This window comes from Urtica dioica, chromosome 9, assembly GCF_054948205.1.
Source record: "Urtica dioica subsp. dioica isolate 48M chromosome 9, U.dioica_male_clone48M_v1_H2, whole genome shotgun sequence".
Classification (NCBI taxonomy): Eukaryota; Viridiplantae; Streptophyta; class Magnoliopsida; order Rosales; family Urticaceae; genus Urtica; species Urtica dioica.
In genome coordinates this window covers 30097080-30116647 of record NC_142764.1, presented here as the reverse complement: position 1 = coordinate 30116647, position 19568 = coordinate 30097080, and the positions used below count along the sequence as shown (strand labels likewise).

Genomic DNA, 19568 nt, shown 5'->3' with positions numbered 1-19568 from the left:
AATTCTGGGAAGAAAAGAAAGCTATAGATATAACTAGAGGCCACTCTATAGTTTAATATGCACTAGAAAGCCTATATGAGTTTAAAAAAAATTAAAATAAGTACAATTGTTGCTAAGAGTATTATTCCCTAATGGCTATAATATAAATTTTGAAATATATACTTAGATCCGATAGGGAGACGATGCCCATCATCGACAAAATCTAATCTTTAGAATCTATATCCTTGAAAAATAATTAGACACAAGATCTTTTTTAACTGAAGTATGTCAAATTGTTTTTGGAATAAAAATCTCTACTGAAATGTGAGAATGTGATTAAAATCCAATCATATATTATATAATACATGAGAACGTAAGGGCTGATAGAGAAACATGCCATGATTTAGGGAGGTTAGTTAATTAAGCATTATTATGCTTTATTAATAACTGAGACAATTAGGCCACTCAAAAGATCATTACAAGATGGGAACCGCATGTTGCATCAAACAATATTTAATGGGGCTAAAATTCCTTTAGAAAGATTTGGGAATGAATTGAAAAAGAATACTAGGATTATGGATAACCACCACAGAGAAAAAGCTATATAGCACAAGGAACATTTGACTCATAAGCTACTATCACATTCACACCAATAGCTTTACATGAGATATGAAATATGACAATGAATATTACATCGACGACGTTTATAATACTATGTAATACGAGTAATTGATGATTTATAAAATGACGAACAATAAACATCACTGAAATATGCTGTGCAATTTATGATATTGACTAAAAAAAAGTGTAAAAGTCTTATTGAGGTGGAATAGTCTCACGTTGATTGTGTGTGAATGGACACGTGTTTATGTATCAGTTGAACATCTCCACTTAGTATCAATTGATTTTAAGATAGAATTTAACAAACCTTTTTCTTGAATCATTTTTTTGAGATATCATACACACTCTGGTTTTGTTTTGGACACTTTGACGGAAAACGCCATGTCTTCTCCTTCTTCTTCTTCTTCTTCTTCTTCTTCTTCTTCTTCTTCTTCTTCTTCTTCTTCTTCTTCTTCTTCAGTTCGAGAATTATTCGTTATTCGTTGTCAGAGATCTCAAATATAATAGTGATACATTCATCACAAAATAATTGCATTTATCTATGACATAATGAAATTGGCTAATTTCTAATTTTTAATTAAATATTGACTAAAATACAACTGACAAGTTTCATATGATTTAGTTAGTTATAATTTTGTGTATAGATATAATACACATATTGAAATAAGATTACTAATTAATTAATGGTTGAACTTGAAACCATCACTAATTTTTTATTTTATGATCGTCTAATCTGATTGACACAAAATTAAGCACTGAAAACGCCTTTATAAAATAGTTTTTACTTTCTTTTTTTTTTCCAAAATTTCAAATTCATTGAGCCGCCGCACTTTATGTAGATATATTTAAACGAGAGTATTATATAGTATTCGATTCACTCTTTAGTCCTACTATAATGAAATGAATTGCTTTCGCATGTACCTCCACACTTCAAATCCATTTCATTGGTCAACAACAAATCATGCAAAACCCAATTTTGTTTATTCAATAGCACATGTTAATACGGCTTCTTTTAGGGAAAATAAATAATTCCATGGCGTGTAACATAAGTCTAGCTAGCCAGAAAAAAAAAAAGAAAAAAAAAAGTGATCAAGTTCCTTCAATCTAAACAAACTTATTGGTGTTCTTTTAAATATTTATTTATTGTTCTAGAGAAATACTTTGATGAATAGGAAAAGAATCTACCTTCTAGACCCATGTTATTGCAATTGTGGTCTCACTATCTTTGTGAAACAAAAGCAGGGTTTTTGACACTTGTAAGTGCAGGCCATTTTGCTATGGAGAGCTCAAAGGTTGACAGGTAGTTGGATTCTAGGCAAAAGTGTTTTACTTTTTCCTATTAATCTACTAATTAAGTACAATTATACGGCTCTATATATTAATTAACTCTTGTATATCTTATTTTACTTTGCGATTCTAGTTTATTGTCATTTTTGGTTTTTGAAAGGGTTCATCACTTTTCTTTTTCTTTTTTTCTTTTTCTTTTTCTTGGTACGGTCGGTGCAAGGTGTGGGGGACCATGCAAATAATTTTTACTGCATTCATGACACGTACGTTGATAATTTTTACGTAAACGATAAAAAATCACATGATTCGAACTTTAGAAATGCAATTGGTAATTAATTACTATTAACGACGTCTTAGATTCTTTTAGTTATTTGATTTGATATGATCCACACCTCACACATTGCACGAACTTGAGAAAGATTTGTTGCAACTTGGAAGCATGTTCTTCTCTTCCTTTTTTGTCCACAAGCCAATTTTAGCTGAGCCAAGTATCACTACAAAATTACCAACTCTTGGCATGTATACATATATAGAGATTGAATGTCCACTTTTTGAGCGGTACTTATGTGCAGTATTTTATGCTTGTTACCAAAATAAATGTTTATTCTTGTGATAGCTAGCGTGGTCTAATGGTAATCTCACACGTATTTCATCTGAGAAGTTTTGGGTTCAAGTTCCATGAATTGCACTGCTAAAATATCATGTAATCATAATCAATAGTGTCATTTCTCAAAAAATGTCTATTCCTAATATCCTATTACATATCTGAAACAAAATTATGAGAAAATATGATAGTGTTATAAATATAATATATCATGTAATCATAATCAATAGTGTCATTTCTCAAAAAATGTCTATTCCTAATATCCTATTACATATCTGAAACAAAATTATGAGAAAATATGATAGTGTTATAAATATGTCATTCTAAAATAGTGATAATTAATGTTATTTTTTAAATTTTTTCATCGTGTGTGGAGGGAGTGAGAGAGATCACTTGTAGTGATATATGATAGTGAGTAACTGTATATTCGAGAGAAAATTTATTTGTGTTTCTTTTTTTTTATGTATATTCAATTAAATTGGGATATATGCAATTAAATTTTATATATATATATATATATATATATATATATATATATATTAACTATAGAGGAGCTAAAAATGATTACGTCTCATAATTCAATTGAAGAAACATAAAATGAGATAGGAACGACAGAGAACGGAAGATCAGATTACAATTCCTATTGGATTATTGCTCATTGTCATTGGAAATCAAATTTTATTGCTTAATAATATATGTACAAATACATTTGCAAACTCTTATCTTGCTAGCTTCTTTTTTCTACGTTTTATATATTCTTCTTTTAGATCACAGTGTAATAACAAAAATCAGTCGTACAAAATTGTTTCAGTGCTAAATTTTGATGCGACGCAAAAATCTTGTCACACGAAGTATTTGCACCCCTGAGTTTTCGCTACGGCATATACGTCAAATTGTTGCACGAAACAGAAATTGACTTTTGGGTCTTGCATGCGAATCAATTATTTTGTAGCGGGTGAGTGGGTGAAAACTTATTTAATTTACTCCTCATTATTTCGCTATATAAGTTATAAGTTGTCATCAAAGTCATTCCGTTGTAGCCTTGCAGATAATAGTTGAAATAAAATTCTTGGATAAAAGTGATAGAAAGGTGACATCAATTAGTAGAGTGGATTTCATTGACATTAGTTGGAATCTAAGAGCTCACAAATTACAAACAGAAAAATGTACAAAAAAAGAAAAAAGAAAAAAAAATCACTCTCAAGCCTTAAACTACTCTTGATAATTAGGTACTCCAATTAACGAAAATTACAATTAATTTAGACTAGGATAAAAACAGTTAAAAGTCACGCGGGTCAACAAAAATGACCGGCGACGAGGGCCGAGAGTTGACCCAATCGGACGGCTCAGATTTTCCACGTAGCTTCTTGATGCACCACAAGTCTTCGGGGAAAGAGAGTGTACGCCAATGAGGGATAGCGGCCCGGACCGGGTCCCGCTGCGCCACCTCAGCGACGACGGCCCCGCACCCGCCCTCCTTGCGGGCCATGTTGTAGGCCGAGGCGCAGAGAGACTCCATCAGCTTGGGTCCCACCTTACCTTCCATGTGGAGCCCGTAGAGGAAAAGAACCCCAAACTTCCTGAACACGTCAGGGAACGAGGGAAGCCTCAGCCAAGGCATCCACGTGTCCAAAACCCGGCTTCCCTCGCAACACGCGTAAGTCAACCCCGAGACACCTCTCACCTCCAGCTGGAAAACCTCCTTCGTGTTCCACACGCTCAGCATCGCGTAGCTGCCACGTGGCGGAGTGGGACCCTGCGGGTCCCACGCCGACAGGCTCTTTCTGGGCACGGCCACGAACGTGCCCAGGTTGAGCCTGCTAGAGAAAACCGCGTCGATATCTTGCGGAAAAAATTCCGATTTCGCGAAGATTCTTCGGTACATTGACTCGGCGGCTTCCGGGGAGACTTTCACGATCGCGACGCTCGAGGAGATCGGCTTCTTGTGGGCGTGGACCGGCTGAACCAGCATCGTCGGGGTACGAAATTTCGAGTATTCGCATTTTTTGGTGAATAAATTGATTGAAGCTTGGTTGGTACAGTCAGTCATCATGTAAGAGGACTCAGCTCCTTTTTCCTTGCACCATTTCTCTACCTCTTTCACCAGCTCTGTGCCAATGCTCAATCTCCTGTTGATTAATTGATTAATTAATTAATGGATAAGACATAATGTTTTGACTTAGGCTAGTTTAATACTAACAATGACGTGATGCATATCTTCAAAGGGCTAAACAAAACCCTATTTATGGTAAAGGAGAGATTGTGAATAAGTGGATTATCGTTTTCAAAAGCCAGTTGGTGTAGAGAGAGAGATTTAGAGAGAGGGTTTGCATGGTGACAAAAATAAAAGCAAAAATCTAGTGGGGGAAAAGGGGGTACTTTGGAAAGTGGCGTTAATGGAAAAGTAAGGGAACAATATATTTAAGATATGATATTATATATATATATATATATATATATATATATATATAATGTGTATATTACATATAGTGAAGTGTGTGTAAAAGGATGAGATCAGAACATAAGATGCAGTTTGTATTGGAGGTCACATCTGAGAGAGATGTTGTCTAATTGCCCAAATGGAAAAATACAAAACATAATGGAGACAAACGGTCCAAATATGATAATTAAAAAAAAATCTTTTTTTTTTCAAACTAATAAAAAGAAATTTTTTTTTTTTTTTTTGGTGGAAACACACTGTGTGGATGACAATATAGAATTTAAGTACAGACTACAGACAATGGGGGGAATGAGAATGCGACATTGTATCTGATATATTTATTACTTTATTTAAACAATATGTGATTATTAAATTATTAGAAGACTCGGGAAATATATCTTTCTTATAAATTAAGTATCCAGTGGATGCATATGGCTAAAGTTCTTTCCCTGGCTTTTGTTGTTGTTAATTAATTAAATTATCAGATAATCTTTAAACGATACGAGTATAATTAGCGCTCTTTTCTTTTATACTGGCTAGCATCTAATCTCTTCTTCTTTCGCTCAGTTTTTCATATGTCAACATACGTGAATATATAATTAAATATTTGTCCATATATAAATTGTAATTAAACTGATATATTCGTAAATATATATATATATATATATATATATATATATATATAAAAACTAGGGTTCAAGAAAGAAGGCATGAGAGAAACTAATAATTAAAAAGTCCCGCCAAAAGTACTTACTAAAACTCTCATGCAAATAAACGTAGTGTAACGTAAGTTCATGATGCTTTTGAGAGCTAAATGTAGAGAAATGTGAGAGAAACAAAAAATTTTAATAGAGATAAAGAAATAAATGATTGAATTATACCTGTGCGTTGGAGAGACTCTAAGCCCCGAAATATAAGCCAGCTTTACATAAATTGAATTCCCTCTTGTTACGTTCTTCACACAAGCCCTTACAAGCCCTACTATCTCCTTTTCTTCTCCGTATTCAGCAACCTGAAAATATTACAATTTTAATTCATTATAAATATATATTTTAATTTATTATACAACCATGCAAATAAATAGTGACATAAATCTTTGTACTGTAACCTAATATATATATATATATATATATTAATGGATAATATTGTACCAGCATGACACGGGTTTTGAAGTGACGTATGCGAGAGATTGGATCGCCCAACATGTCGGTGACTAGGGAGGGCTTGCCACGTGGACCACCGCCGCCAAACTCGCAGCGGCGCTCGAGCTCCTCCGCGGCGGCCTTGTCTCTCTCCTCGTCGTACTCTCTGATCACCACAGCTTCTCTCATCGATCGCGTCGCTGTTTCCTCAGCTGCTATTTTTAGCACCATTCTTTCAATTCAACTCTTTTTCACTGATATTATAATATCTTTACTTATCTTTCTTTCTTTGGTTTTGGTCTTCAAGCATGGTTCTGTGGCTCTCTATTTATACAAGTGCCAGAGAGAGAGAGAGAGAGAGAGAGAGAGAGAGAAACCCCACACAATTGAAGCATAGTATAAATTTTATATATTTAAAAATAAATTATTTTGTGATGATTTATTGACCAGATATATATATCCTTTCAATTATTGCTTTCAGATGGTACATGCCTTTCCAATATATACGTATATAAAATTCGAAAAAGAAAGCTAGACTAGACGTACGTTAAATATATAATATGACCATGAAAATAAAAATATATAAGAGAGATATGTGTGTCTGAGTTAATGAAAAGAGAAGCAAAAAGAAAAGAAAAAAAAAGTCATAATACAAAGTCTCTGTCATCCCATCTCATGTAAGCGTCAACTAGGATTGTGATATAACTATATGATGGTGATATTGAGGATACTAAATCTTTATTGTACTATATATATAGGTGATATTATGGTAAAGCTTCTTCGTAAGGATCAAAAATCAGATCTCTTCTCTTCCACTTCCAGTTATATGCGACCTTTTGTAATGATTCATTCATGATACTTCCATTCATACACATATTGCAACTGCAGTATGATTAATTTTTTGAAGATCACATGATTTAATCATTCGACATATATTTTTTGGTCAATCATAATACAAATTAGACACTTAATTAGGATCAATAATTTCTTTATAGCGTGCTTGTTGCACTAACAAAGTAAGAGAAGAATCGATCTCCTAGGAAGTCTAGCAGAGCTTAAATATGTACGCTCCTTAAAATTATTGTTGAGCAAATTTTAATAAAAAAGGATGAAATTGTATGGTTTATTTAAGGATGTCACAGAAATAACATATTTAACCTTTTAATAAATTGTCCAATAAATAACATGCATAACTATTTCAGCTCAGTTTAGCCTAATCACACGCATGTCAGGATGCCGCAGATTATTGGTGGAAAGTAAATTCACACAAAAAAAAAAAGTTAAAAAATACTACTCGAGTTTGTTTAATTATCTGAATAAATTATATTATAGGGTATTTTTTTTTCTAACCGAATAAATTATATTATAGGGTTTTTTTTCTAACTATTCGTGAATTTCAATTCAGATTTATTCAAAATACTCTTCCTCCCACTTAAATACTCTTCTAAGTATTTGACATTGACTTTAATAGTTCAAGAACAAAAGCAATCACACTTATAAACTCGATTTCTACCACTCGCAATAAGAAGAGAACACTCGCACACAAAATGCAACAACCAATTTCTAAAATCTTACTAACACTCAAGATCGAAAAACTGCACGGAAGAACAATATGAACAAGCTGGTGTACAAGCTAGGGTTTTAAAGAAGATTCTTAAAATGAATTTTCAATGATAAGAGAAACCTCCTCGAGATACATAGAACATATATATAACCATTCTCACAATCAGTTTTTATGCGAGCTTAGATAGTTTTGTCAAACCATAATATATAAGCTTGATTTCATATAAATTTCTAAATAATTAATAGGAGAATAAATGATATTTTTGCCCCCTGAACTATAGTACTTGTAAAGAAGATGTAGACCTTGTACGTCTCAACATTCTTCTTGTGCCTCTTCTTCTTCTTCTCTTTGGCCACCGCAACTCTGGCGTCCTTGGGCTTCTTCTCCACCGAATCCTTCTCCGACTTCTTCCTCCTCCATCGGCTTCTTTTCCACTAGCTCTTCTCTAGCTTGGGTGCATCGCATGAAAATGTGTAGGAATTGGTTTGGAAGAGGGAGTGGAAAGAATTGGGAATTTTATGAAACATTGTTTCATTTCGGTTTTATAGAGAATGAAAGTCTAATTGGATTGGCATCAACTCTGTACGCGAACCCTCTCCCCGAAGCTCCGGCAAAGAGGAAACCTTAAATCTTCCGGAAATATCCCCAACCGCTTGGAATCCTTAACTCCGCGAACCTCTCTCTCTCTCTCTCTCTCTCTCTCTCTCTCTCTCTCTCTCTCTCTCTCTCTCTCTCTTTGTACCTGTTCTTCATCATCTCCAAGATCGCTCGGCACTAAGCCTCGGTGGTGTCAATCCTCGCGACGAGGGAGACTCTCTCCACCACGTCGCGCCACTCCTCCGACCTCAAGCTCCGCAGTCCTTCCCACATTTCTTCTGTGTTTTCATTCTTTTATCTTCAATTTTTTTTAATAAAAGTAATCAGCTTAACAGTTTAACTTACTAAAAATGCCCTCATTTTGACCATCACGTAACAACAACATAGTTACTTAATTAACGGTTAGTGAGGTTCCGTTAGCAGAAGGACTGTAATGACACAAATGATGATATTGAGGGGCAAAGATCGAATTTTTATAGTACGAAGGCAAGTTGTTACAAGTGTTATAGTTCAAGGGGGAAAATGTCATTTATTCTTAATAGGATTCACAATTAGGAAAAAATCTTGACCTACGTCATATATATAACGTCAAAGACGTAGTTTTTTATTACTCGGAGACATGCCTAGGATAATAATTTTATAAAATACATTAATAAAAACGAAGCAAGTACTTATCTCTCAATTTAAGTGAGACACGAGTCTTGATAAAAGGACTTATTTATCCTCTTAAATTTGTTGTAAATGGACACGGTTATGTCCTATTTTTTTGAGCTATGGACATTTATGTTCCATTCCAAGTTTGATCTTAAATCAATGTTTATATTTAGTGTATAATTATATGTAAATATTAGACATAAAAATGTAAAAATGGGAATAAAAGCTCACCCTTTTTAAAATATGGGCAAATAATATCATTTTTACCAAATTATTTTTGCAGGTTATGCATTGATCAATATCTCAGCACCAACAAATAATAATAATAAATAAAAATTCAATTGCTTCAATTATTGGTGGAAATGGTGAGAGACGCATGAGAGAGAATAGCACGTTTTTTTTTTTAATATGAGCAAGCATGTGGAGGGTCTTTTCCAATTGTGATGATCAATATTATTTGCATATAAGATTGCAACCTCTCTTTCTCTTTGTCCTAAACAATGATCGCCTATTTCTATGTTATAAACAACCACGCATTAAATACAATGCATGGGTAAGAGCCATGGATATATACTACCCCTTGTCGTATATGTATTTGTACTATAATACAAATATTAGAAAATATAAATAATGGTAAAAAAAAAGTTGGTCAAGTGCGTGTGTGTATTTTATTTCCTTGTTTCTTCAATGGCTTGAGCTTCTCTGGAAGGATAAAGAAGACGAGTTTAGGGAAAAGAAAAGTTTATCTAAAACTGCCTGATCTATTTATATCATCATCTTTGTACTAATTTTAACTTTTATTCTAGAATTGCTCTAGACAAGTGTTCAAACACAACATAGAAAACATTGTAACACTCACAATTATTCTTGTTAAATATAACTAATGCGACAATCCACTATAGGCCAATGATATCGTCATATAGTCACTATTCAAGGAAAATAATATTAATTTCAATATTTGGGTTCTAATTTTGGTGTAGCCAATTAAAATAGCTAGGATAAGTTTTTGCCTAAACGAAATCGGTCACTAGTTATGTAGTAGTATACATACATAAAAAAATATATAGTGGGATTAAAATAAGTAAACTAGTGTATTATATATATATATATATATATATATATATATATATATATATATATATATATATATATCGATTAACACAAAGCGAGTCGTGCTTATCAATACGTAGTTATAGTATCACAACTAAAATTTACATAATTGAAAATAACTAATAAAGTGCGTAACATGAGAGCTACTAAAGTATATTCTTGGTTAGGACATGGGATATATATATCAAGGATAGTCCCACATCGACTGGGTATTACGATTCTGGGCTCTTTATAAGGCTTGTGGGTTACTCCTCTAATTGTCAAACTTGGTTTTAGATGCAACCCCACACCTTTAAGATGATATCAGAGCGGGGCCCATTCTCGGTTGTGGACTACCTGATCGGGCCTATACTTCACGCTTCCAGTGCCTGTGCCAATGTGTGTCTGTACCAGTGCGCGTGAGGGGGTGTATCAAGGATAGTCCTACATCAACTGGGTATTACGATCATAGCCTCTTTATAAGGCTTGTGGGTTACTCCTCTAATTACCAAGTTTGGTTTTAGATGGAACCTCACACCTTTAGATGGTATCAGAGCGGGGCCCATTCTCGATTGTGGGCTACTTGATCGGGCCTATACTTCACGCTTCCAGTGCCTGTGCCAATGTGTGTCTGTGCCTGTGCGCGTGAGGGGGTGTATCAAGGATAGTCCCACATCGATTGGGTATTACGATCATGGGCTCTTTATAAGGCTTGTGGGTTACTCCTCTAATTACCAAGCTTGGTTTTAGATTGAACCCCACACCTTTAAAAATATATTTTCATGTGAACAAAAATGAGCTTGGGAAGCGAATCCTAGTTAGTCAATTATATATATATATATATATATATGGTTGTAAAAAATATATATTATACTGTTTGATGTAACAATATAAATAATTATCGTGAATAGTTTGGTGTTTAATTATAATATTTAAGTACAGTAAATTAAATATTAAAGCACGGTGAATAAATTTTAACTTTTAATAAGTATTTCAGATTTCGAAGTTGCAAGTAAATATAAGATTTTTGTTAACTTAAATTAACCTTATTAACTTGAAAATTTTGGTTTAAGGTTAACCTTTGCAACAACAAACACAAAACAAGTAACCTCAGCTAACCTTATTTAAAAAGACCCAAAATACTTGTACGAACTTATTAAAAAAGAGTTTTTGAGTTAAAAAAATTGGAAACAAAAAACGAAAATGCGTTTGGTTTAATTTTCCGTAAAATTTTTTAAAAATTTTTTGCAGTTGTTTTGTAAAATAGTAAAGAAAACTGAAAACAAATAAAAAGTGTTTTTGGAAAAAAAAAAAAAAAAAAAAAAATTATCCTATTCTCTCCTCCTTCTCCTCATCTTCTCTTTTCATTTTTTCAAAAACAAAAATGAAAACTGTACCAAACACTTTTTTCAGTTTTTTCAATTTCTCAAAAACAAAAATGAAAACTGTACCAAACAGCTTTTTGAAAACAACTGCAAAATAATTTTTTAGTACAACTACAAAAATTAGAAAATAGAAAACAAAAACTTTTTGAGTTAACTACCAAACAACCCCAATATATTTTGAATAGATATTAGTTTTCTCAAGTTAAAACCGGTTAACTTTTTTCAACGGTTAAAATTAATTTTGACCTTTTTTTTTTTTAATATTAACCTTCAATTAATTTTTACCGGTTAAAAAGGGTAAATGACCAATTGTATTTGAAAAAAGTTCACCTTACTTTTATTTTCAGGCTAATATATACATCAACATCTCTAGTAAGAGACACGAGCAAAGTATCAAATTAGCATATAATCTACAAAAGAAAAACAAGTTGATCATATCAAATCACCAGTATTTCTCTCTGACTTTTATGGGGCTACATAATTTTATTCAGCCAACGATATATGGTTACGTCAATGAAGTGCACTTTTATAAATTTATAGATAATATAATTTGGTTTTGTTTCAGGTCATAGATTGACTCTAAATATTCTTCTTTCACTCCACAATGCATAGAAATATCTTGTATTAATTATTTTACTATCTTTCAATTTTCATAATGCTCAACTGGTGCTAAATATTCTCTCTACTAAACTATATCTAATCAAAAGTAATTATTAGGCATACAACATTAACATTATAATACTAATCATGAAAGCTTCTTGATATGGCGGGACTTAAGCACGAATCAGGAAAAAAAAAAAAAAAAAAAAAAAAAAAAAAAAAAAGAAGAAGGGAATTTTAATGCTTACGTAATAAGAACTTATTCAAATTCTCTATCTTTGTATTATCCGATGCTATAAAATTCGAAACCCTCCTTTTCTTTCTAGCTTAAAGCTAGCAGTAAGTTAGTAACTGATATGACTATACAAAAATAAGAAATATTCTTCGATATCCAAGGTGTTTATATTCTTTCACTAGACTATCTAAGACGTGACGATGATGGTAAAGTCAGTGTACAAAAATTAAGTACCAAAGCAGGAAATTATATATTATAGAGCACTACAATAATACTTGTAATGTAATCAATATTCATATCGTACGTACTCGTATATAGATATGAGCCCTTAATCAAAGGACTATTAAAGCAAACATTCCACAATAGAGATGGACATGCATGTACCTAGGGTTTTTTTTTTTTTTTAATCAAGCTATTTTATTCAATTGCACGCCAATGTTTATATATGATCATCTTTCTATCGGAAAATAAATTATTTGAATAATCACCTAAAAAGGGGTAGTCTTTAATTCTTGGCATCTGGCATCACATGGGGTAATAAAGTGGTCCAAACCATTTAATTAACTATGTTATACTTATACCTACTTTCAAACAGAAATTGGATCGATATTTATGCATTAGATATACCGTTTATATGTTTAAAGTTTAAACTTAAAGTACATATATCGTTATTAATCAATATTATAAACTAACCTTCTATGGAACGGGTGTATAAATATTATTCAAGACAATATTTTTCCCAAAGACTAGAATTATGATAAACATTTGGTCATGTAAAATTTTTATTTATCCTATTGAAATTATATCAAGATTTCCTGTTTAAAAAAGTCATCATAAATAGAAAAAAAAAAAAAGAAAAAAGAAAGATAAAAAAAGTACCAACTAGATTGTAATTAACAAGGCCACTATCATGACAGTTTGTGAGTACTACGTAGCAAACTAAGAACACGAATCTCTTTCACTAAAATGAAAATGATTTTTTTTTATTAAGAAAAAAAAAACATGTATCATTTTCTGGGACCATTAGATACTTGGACAAACATGTGTTTTTGTGACTGGGCCTAATGAAATCTAGCTTTGTGAGATTTGCTATGTCCACAAATGTTGTCCCTATTTTACACCGTTAGAACCAACTTTAATAACACTAAATACGATGTAATTATAATATATCCAGAGCCATCGCAATTACGTTACATTTTTATTCGCGTGTTGTTATTGTCTATCGCGCACTAAATTTAATGATGCTTCTTCTGAATTGCCCATTAAAACAAATTTAATATACTTTTCTCTAGGATATTACCGCTCCTAATAAATGAATATATCTACTTGACATCGAAAGAAAAAAATCAAAGCCTTGATGGGATACATGTAGACGATAAATAATTAAGTAATTAGTCATATTTACACTTTTACATTGTTATATAGCTATTTTTTCGTAAATATTAAATAAATAATCATAAATATGATGTGACATTCCTGATTTATCTTTTTATTGAAATAAAATGACAGTATTATAGTCAATTTACACGTGTAAATACATGGACGTAATTATCTATCTAATTATTTATGTGATATTTACGAAAATTGACTATATAATAATGGGAAAGCGTAACCTGTAAAATATGTCATCGGCCGCCATTATTATTTTAGAAAGGCGCACACCACATAAAATATATTAAATACGAGTCACTAGTCCTACTTATAAAGCTTAGACGTGACATGGAATATTATATCAAGTATTTTTTAGATATATATTTCATCGATTTACTTTAATACTAACTAAGCACAGAGTAGTAAGTTATAACACTTTGTTTGGTCAAGATTTAGCTAATTTTGAAAAATGGTTATACATTGTCTATCAAAGAAATGTATATGTTTTGAGATAACATATCAAAGTAGATTTGACGCCATGAATGAATAGGAATACTCTTGCTTCATGGGTCCGGTCGGTGCTATTTCGAATCGGTCTCCAAACTCGATCCGGCTATTTTATTCGATCTGAAAAAAAAAAATGAGATGACGACAATTTAGATCTAAGTTAGTCCGGTTTAAACATTTTTAATTTTTTTAACAAATTTAATTAAAGAAATTAGCTAAAAAAAATTAAAATGATCTTAAATATTAACACAAACATTGTATCAATCGACATTGTTAAAATAAAATTATTAGATTTTAATATCTTATAATTTTTAATAAAAAATACTAAAAAAAATTGCATCATCTTTGAATAGAACCAGGCTGTACCGTTTGAGATCGGTTTATAAGATTTCACCGTACCTGATTTTAATAAAATAGTTTTAAACCAAACTTCCGGCCAATTATAGAATTTTTTTTTTTTTTTTGGCACCCAAAATAAAAGAGAAAATGGTTTTTTTGGTTCAATAGGTGAGTAATTGGGCCTGGGCCTATATATTTAGAATCAGAAGTGGGCTCCAGATTCACAATCCGTAACGGGAAAGGACGAGAAAGGAAAAGAAAGAAAGACGAAGGCTTTATCGGTGAACTGAAAATGGGGTTCTTAGCGGCGTTGGGAGTGATATCACCATTTCCGTTCTACTTCTGGCTGTGGACCCACCCTCAGACATGGGTTGACCTGTGCGGGTCAAAGTGGGACCCATCGAAAGCCATGGCTTTGGTCTCTCATCTGCTCAAGCTCATCCAATTCCTCTCTCTCTTCTCAGTCTCCGCTCTCTCTTGGCCTCCTTCTCTCTTCTTCTGGCCTCTCTTCCTCTTTGGCCAGTTTCTAAACTTCAGGTTCTCATTCATTCTCTCATCTCATCTCATCTCACTGTTTGTTTAACCATTCTCTGTTTAGTGACACTGACAAATGAACGACGACAAAATGCAAGTTTCACCCTAGACGAGGAACATGAAGATAAAGATGTTTTTATAAAATTATTGAGACCCACCCAACACCTTTGTTGTTTGTTGTCACGTGATTGCTGTCTTGTTGATTTTGATGGTGAACTTAGGTTAAAGATTCTAACTTTGTATCTGGGTTTTTGTGATTTCGATTTGATGGTGAGCTAGTTAAAGATTGTAACTTTTGTTGATATTTAGAGATTATTTTATCTTAGCAAAAAAGAAATAGAGATTATTTTATATGAATACTTTTATTCTTTCATGATATTGCTGCTCCTTTATGCTTTTTATTGCTTTTTATTGTACACGAAATGTACTTACATAACTCCTTGGTATTTTTCTCGTACTAGGAATGTTGTAATTTATTTCATTTTATTCTACACGTATGTACTGTTATTGCCTATATATATGGCATTCAATACAAATATATACCCATCAGTTCAAAATCGTTTTTCCAATTTATAACTTTATGTTTTGGGTTGGTGTGATTATGATTTGTTCTTGATGATTTTTTTGGATAAAGATTGTAACTTTATGTCTGGGTTTGATGATTTTAATTTTGTGGTGAATTTTTCAGGGTGTACCAGTTGCTGGGTGAAGCCGGGACTTACTATGGAGTTCGGTTCGGGAAGAACATTCCGTGGGTGACCGAATTCCCGTTCGGCTACATTCAAGACCCTCAGTACATTGGAAGCATTATGAGCTTGTTGGCTTGCTTTTCTTGGGTCCCATTTCAATATCTCCTCTTATGGAGTCTCGGCTACCTCTTCATGATGCGCGTCGAGTCCAGCGAAGATCCGTCGACTCGTGCCAAAAAGTAATCAGAAACTTATCAGCTCTCTATCTACTCTCTCGAGTCTTGATAAGAAGTTTCGGTTTTGGAGACATTGATCTTGTTGTTTGTTTGTTAGAGAGTAGAGACTGACTTTAGCATTATTCTCCAAGGCATGAATAACCGGATGCAGTATCATAACATTTATTAGTACTAATAAGCAATAACTTTCTCGGTAGTACTGATGGTAATATACAGATTAAGACTGTGCAAGCAATATTATTAGTGTCTACTGTTCATGGTAGAATATCATTGAAAACTAGACAAGAGCATAGGCGAGATCAAAAAGCGGGAGCGCTTGTTTGACGGCCTCGACGTCGATATCGATTAGCTTTCCCGTCTTTGACGAAACGAGAACGCAGTTCTTCTCTTCCGCTTCGGGGACAAACAGCTTCGCTTTCTCCTCCGAACTAAACAATCCAATGCTGCCATAAAAAAAACGAAATTATAATAGAAGAACTAAACATACCATTTCTAGGGAGTTGCAAATAAATAAAAACCTCGGTTTTTGTCGTGCATTTGCTAATTGGATTGCCGCGGTGTTTGTGGCGATAACCCCGGCAGAGTCGTTGATGAGAGCCGCCAACTAAATTCAGAAAGCACGAAGCTTTTCAGGTCAGTTCGACCCGAATATCATGTACGTCTCTTTTTCTTTCTTTACGTGTCTCTCTGATTAAATCATAGAAGTCGGAAATAAGACATAGAATCACACACCTGCCCGGGTGTAGTGATCATCACGATGTAGGCCTCGTTGAATCCGAGAGCTTCCTCAACGTCCTCTCTAACCTTCTCGTGTGGAATCACAAAGAGCGGCTTAAACGCTCCGTTTCTGACAAACACGCACACACACACAAAAATCACCGGCTGAATCAACGGATCGAGGGCGATAGAGGCGAGAGAGGTTTCACCTGAAACCACGGGCGATTTGATACCAAACATCGATGGGCAACAAGCTATCGGTATCGCCTTTGGACTGCATCGAAGCCTTGGAGTCCACTTCTATCCCGTGGATCACCACGTACCTCCCTTTCACTACGCCGGCTTTGTTGTACTTCTCCGCCACGTAGTCCTTCATCTTCCGCGAGATCGACACCTTCAGCGGCGGGACCGGCTGACGTGGCACGCTCCGGAACGGCTTCCCCAACCACTCGCCCATCTCGCGGTACCTAATACCAATCTCACGACTCAAAATAATCCGGTATTTCCTTATCTCAATGTTACTAGTTTTTGTTTTTTTTTTTTTTTTTTTTAAGGTTTGTCTCACATGTGATATCCGGCTTCGGAGAGATTGTCGGAGGGCGCGACGAACTTGTCGGAGAGAAAGACTCCGGCACCGGCAGAGTTCACATTGGGATAAACGTAACTCACTCTGTCTCTCGCGGAGCTCAGGAACAAGAAAACTCCGTGGCCGAACCCGGCGAGCTTTGTCGATAACACCATGTCATAGTACCTGTTCTGAAATATATATATAAAATAAAATAATTCACATTTCCTTATAATTGCCAATTAATTATGAGAATCTTTGTTTAAAAAAAAAAAAAAAAAAAAAGTCACATGTTGACCTTGAAAACGCCGATCATGTCGGCGTACTCGGCGGGTTCGGGCCAGTGGTCGTCGGGGTCGAAGACGGTGGTCCAGCGGACATTCTTGTTGATCTCGTAGACTTGCTTTCCTCGGTCGGTGGTGACGACGTCGATGATGACGCCGGGGTATCGGTCCTTGAGAAGCTGGATCACCGGAAAGAAGAGCAGGTTCTCGTAAACACCGCCGGAGACGACACAGCAGCACCGCCGCACGTCGCCTCTGGTCTTCAGCCCCAGCGACGCTATCTCCGGCAGGAACCCCTTCTGGAATTTCAAGTACCCGTACGGGTTGCCTGACAATATAACGATGAGATTAGAATGATGTCAAAGTTAGTTGTGTTTTTTGTGTGCCACGTGGATGTGCCTACCTGGGTTTTCCGGGGGACGCGTGTCCTCTTCCTGCTTGCCGTCGACGAACTGGGTGCCGTACTCCATGTCGGGGTCGTCGCCGTCGTCGAAGAAGTCGAACCAGTGGTCCGTCCTCTTCACCCTCGACTGCCACGTCACCTTCTTCTTCTCCTTCTTGGTGGTGGCGTTGGGGAAGGAGAGTGATGATGACGTGTGCTGACGTGGCGTGCTCTTCTGGAATGATGCTGACGTGGATTTCGAGAGGAGAGAAGCTGTCGTCACTGTGGCTGCTGTTGACGCCATGCCTTTTCTTGACGAAGAAGAAGAAGAAGAACGTTGGGATTTATTTATTTTATTTTTTATATTGTGTTTTTGTGTGTGTGTGTGTGGAAGAAGATGTTTTGGCTCGGATAACTGGGGATAAGTGCGAGTGAGTGAGAAGAAAAAACGACACGTTAGTTCACTTACGATGCTATAATTGTCGTTATGTATGCCTGTCCTACGTGGCTTTCGCTTATTCGTCTCCACTAGTCTTACTTTTTCTCCTTTATCGCACATTCTCGTTAGAGCAACTCGAATGGAGATTGGTCATGGAGGTGTTTTATGCATACGTAGAGTTTAGGTTGAAAACACCTCAAGTTATTTTGCATTGAAAATAATTGAAGCCCACCAAAAAAAAAATTATATTATAATTTGCTAAAAAAACATTGATGCAGATAATAATAAAATAAAAAATTTAGTGATATGTCTAAATTTAGCATCTTTATGTGTCCGAGTTGCTCTTATCCGGCGGCTCTTTCTTATCTTTCTTATCGACGCGTTATTGACCTGATCGCTCACGTTTTTCAAGACCAAATTCTTCGAAATCCTGGGACCCCGATTGAAAAAAATTCCAAGGCTTACAACATGATCGTCAAAATTCCAGCACCACCAAGACTCTGATCATCGGTAATTGCCGATTCTGATACAACGCTTCCGGTTATTTGAAATCGGAGTATAAGGCCTTGTCCATCGTGTTACGGTTCGGAATTGTCGTCGTCCTTGCACAATGACGGAGAAGAATGAGATAGAGAATGTGCTGGTTAGCAAGGTCTATGATAATTTGGACTCTCGGGATTGCTTTGACTACAAGAAAAGTTGCTTGGTATTTTCGCTAGTAACAAGTGAGATACAAATAAAAATTGTGAATTTATTTCCACGACATTTATCTCTTCATGTACACCAAATAAATGAGCCTACTTTCAAACCCAAGGTATACTTTCAAAGTACACGACGTGATATTCCTGATTTGCCCTTTCATTGAAATATAATAGTGGAGTATTTACGTCAATTTGCACGTATAAATACATGAACGTGGTTATTTACCTAAAATTTACGTAACATTGGTTATATAGTAATGTGAAACTGTAAATATGCCTATATATTTAATGGACACTTTTATTATAATTTGGGAGAGTTGAGTGTTCGTACTCTTTGATAGTAGATCAGCCATTGTAAATCAATGTGTTAATTTTCATTGATGCTCAACAGGGCCAGTCCAAACTCACCCGAATTTATTAGGGGCCCTAGGCGAATAAATATTTTGGGACCCCTTCGATAATAGTAAAAATTTAAATATAAAAAAAAAAATTAAAAATATAAAATTTTGGAGTCCAATTACTCGCCTATAGTTAGCTTGCAATTTAAGAAACCTCTCAAATCAGTTTTTTTTAAAGATATTTACTTTTAATGGGATTGAACCCACAA

At 34.5% G+C, this 19568-nt stretch overlaps 3 protein-coding genes across 3 annotated transcripts; 1 reads left to right on the top strand and 2 right to left on the bottom strand.

The window, feature by feature from the left end:
- Window positions 1–3571: 3571 nt before the first annotated feature.
- LOC149386776 (putative N-acetyltransferase HLS1) lies at window positions 3572–6416 on the bottom strand. The gene is made up of 3 exons (XM_089626900.1): window positions 6083–6416; window positions 5813–5943; window positions 3572–4620 (listed from the first exon to the last, which is right to left on the bottom strand). Exons 1-3 carry the CDS (start codon window positions 6302–6304, stop codon window positions 3771–3773), a joined length of 1203 nt encoding a protein of 400 aa, XP_089483026.1. The 5' UTR covers window positions 6305–6416; the 3' UTR covers window positions 3572–3770.
- An 8222-nt stretch (window positions 6417–14638) lies between these two features.
- Window positions 14639–16165, top strand: PLMT (phospholipid N-methyltransferase). Its single transcript, XM_089626713.1, has 2 exons — window positions 14639–14951; window positions 15637–16165. The coding sequence occupies exons 1-2, from the start codon at window positions 14707–14709 to the stop codon at window positions 15878–15880; spliced, it is 489 nt and encodes a 162-aa protein (XP_089482839.1). The 5' UTR covers window positions 14639–14706; the 3' UTR covers window positions 15881–16165.
- On the bottom strand, window positions 16012–18238 carry PNSB1 (NDH-dependent cyclic electron flow 1). The gene is made up of 7 exons (XM_089626712.1): window positions 17843–18238; window positions 17454–17767; window positions 17156–17346; window positions 16800–17057; window positions 16606–16720; window positions 16392–16477; window positions 16012–16316 (listed from the first exon to the last, which is right to left on the bottom strand). Exons 1-7 carry the CDS (start codon window positions 18123–18125, stop codon window positions 16151–16153), a joined length of 1413 nt encoding a protein of 470 aa, XP_089482838.1. The 5' UTR covers window positions 18126–18238; the 3' UTR covers window positions 16012–16150.
- Between the last annotated feature and the right edge of the window lie 1330 nt (window positions 18239–19568).

Bases quoted from the DNA above. Each gene is read 5' to 3' on its own strand.
- PNSB1 (XM_089626712.1), bottom strand. From the start codon at position 18,125: ATGGCGTCAACAGCAGCCACAGTGACGACAGCTTCTCTCCTCTCGAAA. The intron at 17,347-17,453 runs GTCAACATGTGA...TATATATTTCAG, and splicing joins ACATGATCGGCGTTTTCAAG to AACAGGTACTATGACATGGT. The intron at 16,317-16,391 runs GTTTTTATTTAT...TTTTTATGGCAG, and splicing joins AATGCACGACAAAAACCGAG to CATTGGATTGTTTAGTTCGG.
- PLMT (XM_089626713.1), top strand. From the start codon at position 14,707: ATGGGGTTCTTAGCGGCGTTGGGAGTGATATCACCATTTCCGTTCTAC. The intron at 14,952-15,636 runs GTTCTCATTCAT...TGAATTTTTCAG, and splicing joins GGCCAGTTTCTAAACTTCAG to GGTGTACCAGTTGCTGGGTG.
- LOC149386776 (XM_089626900.1), bottom strand. From the start codon at position 6,304: ATGGTGCTAAAAATAGCAGCTGAGGAAACAGCGACGCGATCGATGAGA. The intron at 5,944-6,082 runs GTACAATATTAT...TAATATTTTCAG, and splicing joins TCAAAACCCGTGTCATGCTG to GTTGCTGAATACGGAGAAGA. The intron at 4,621-5,812 runs GTATAATTCAAT...ATTAATCAACAG, and splicing joins AGAGTCTCTCCAACGCACAG to GAGATTGAGCATTGGCACAG.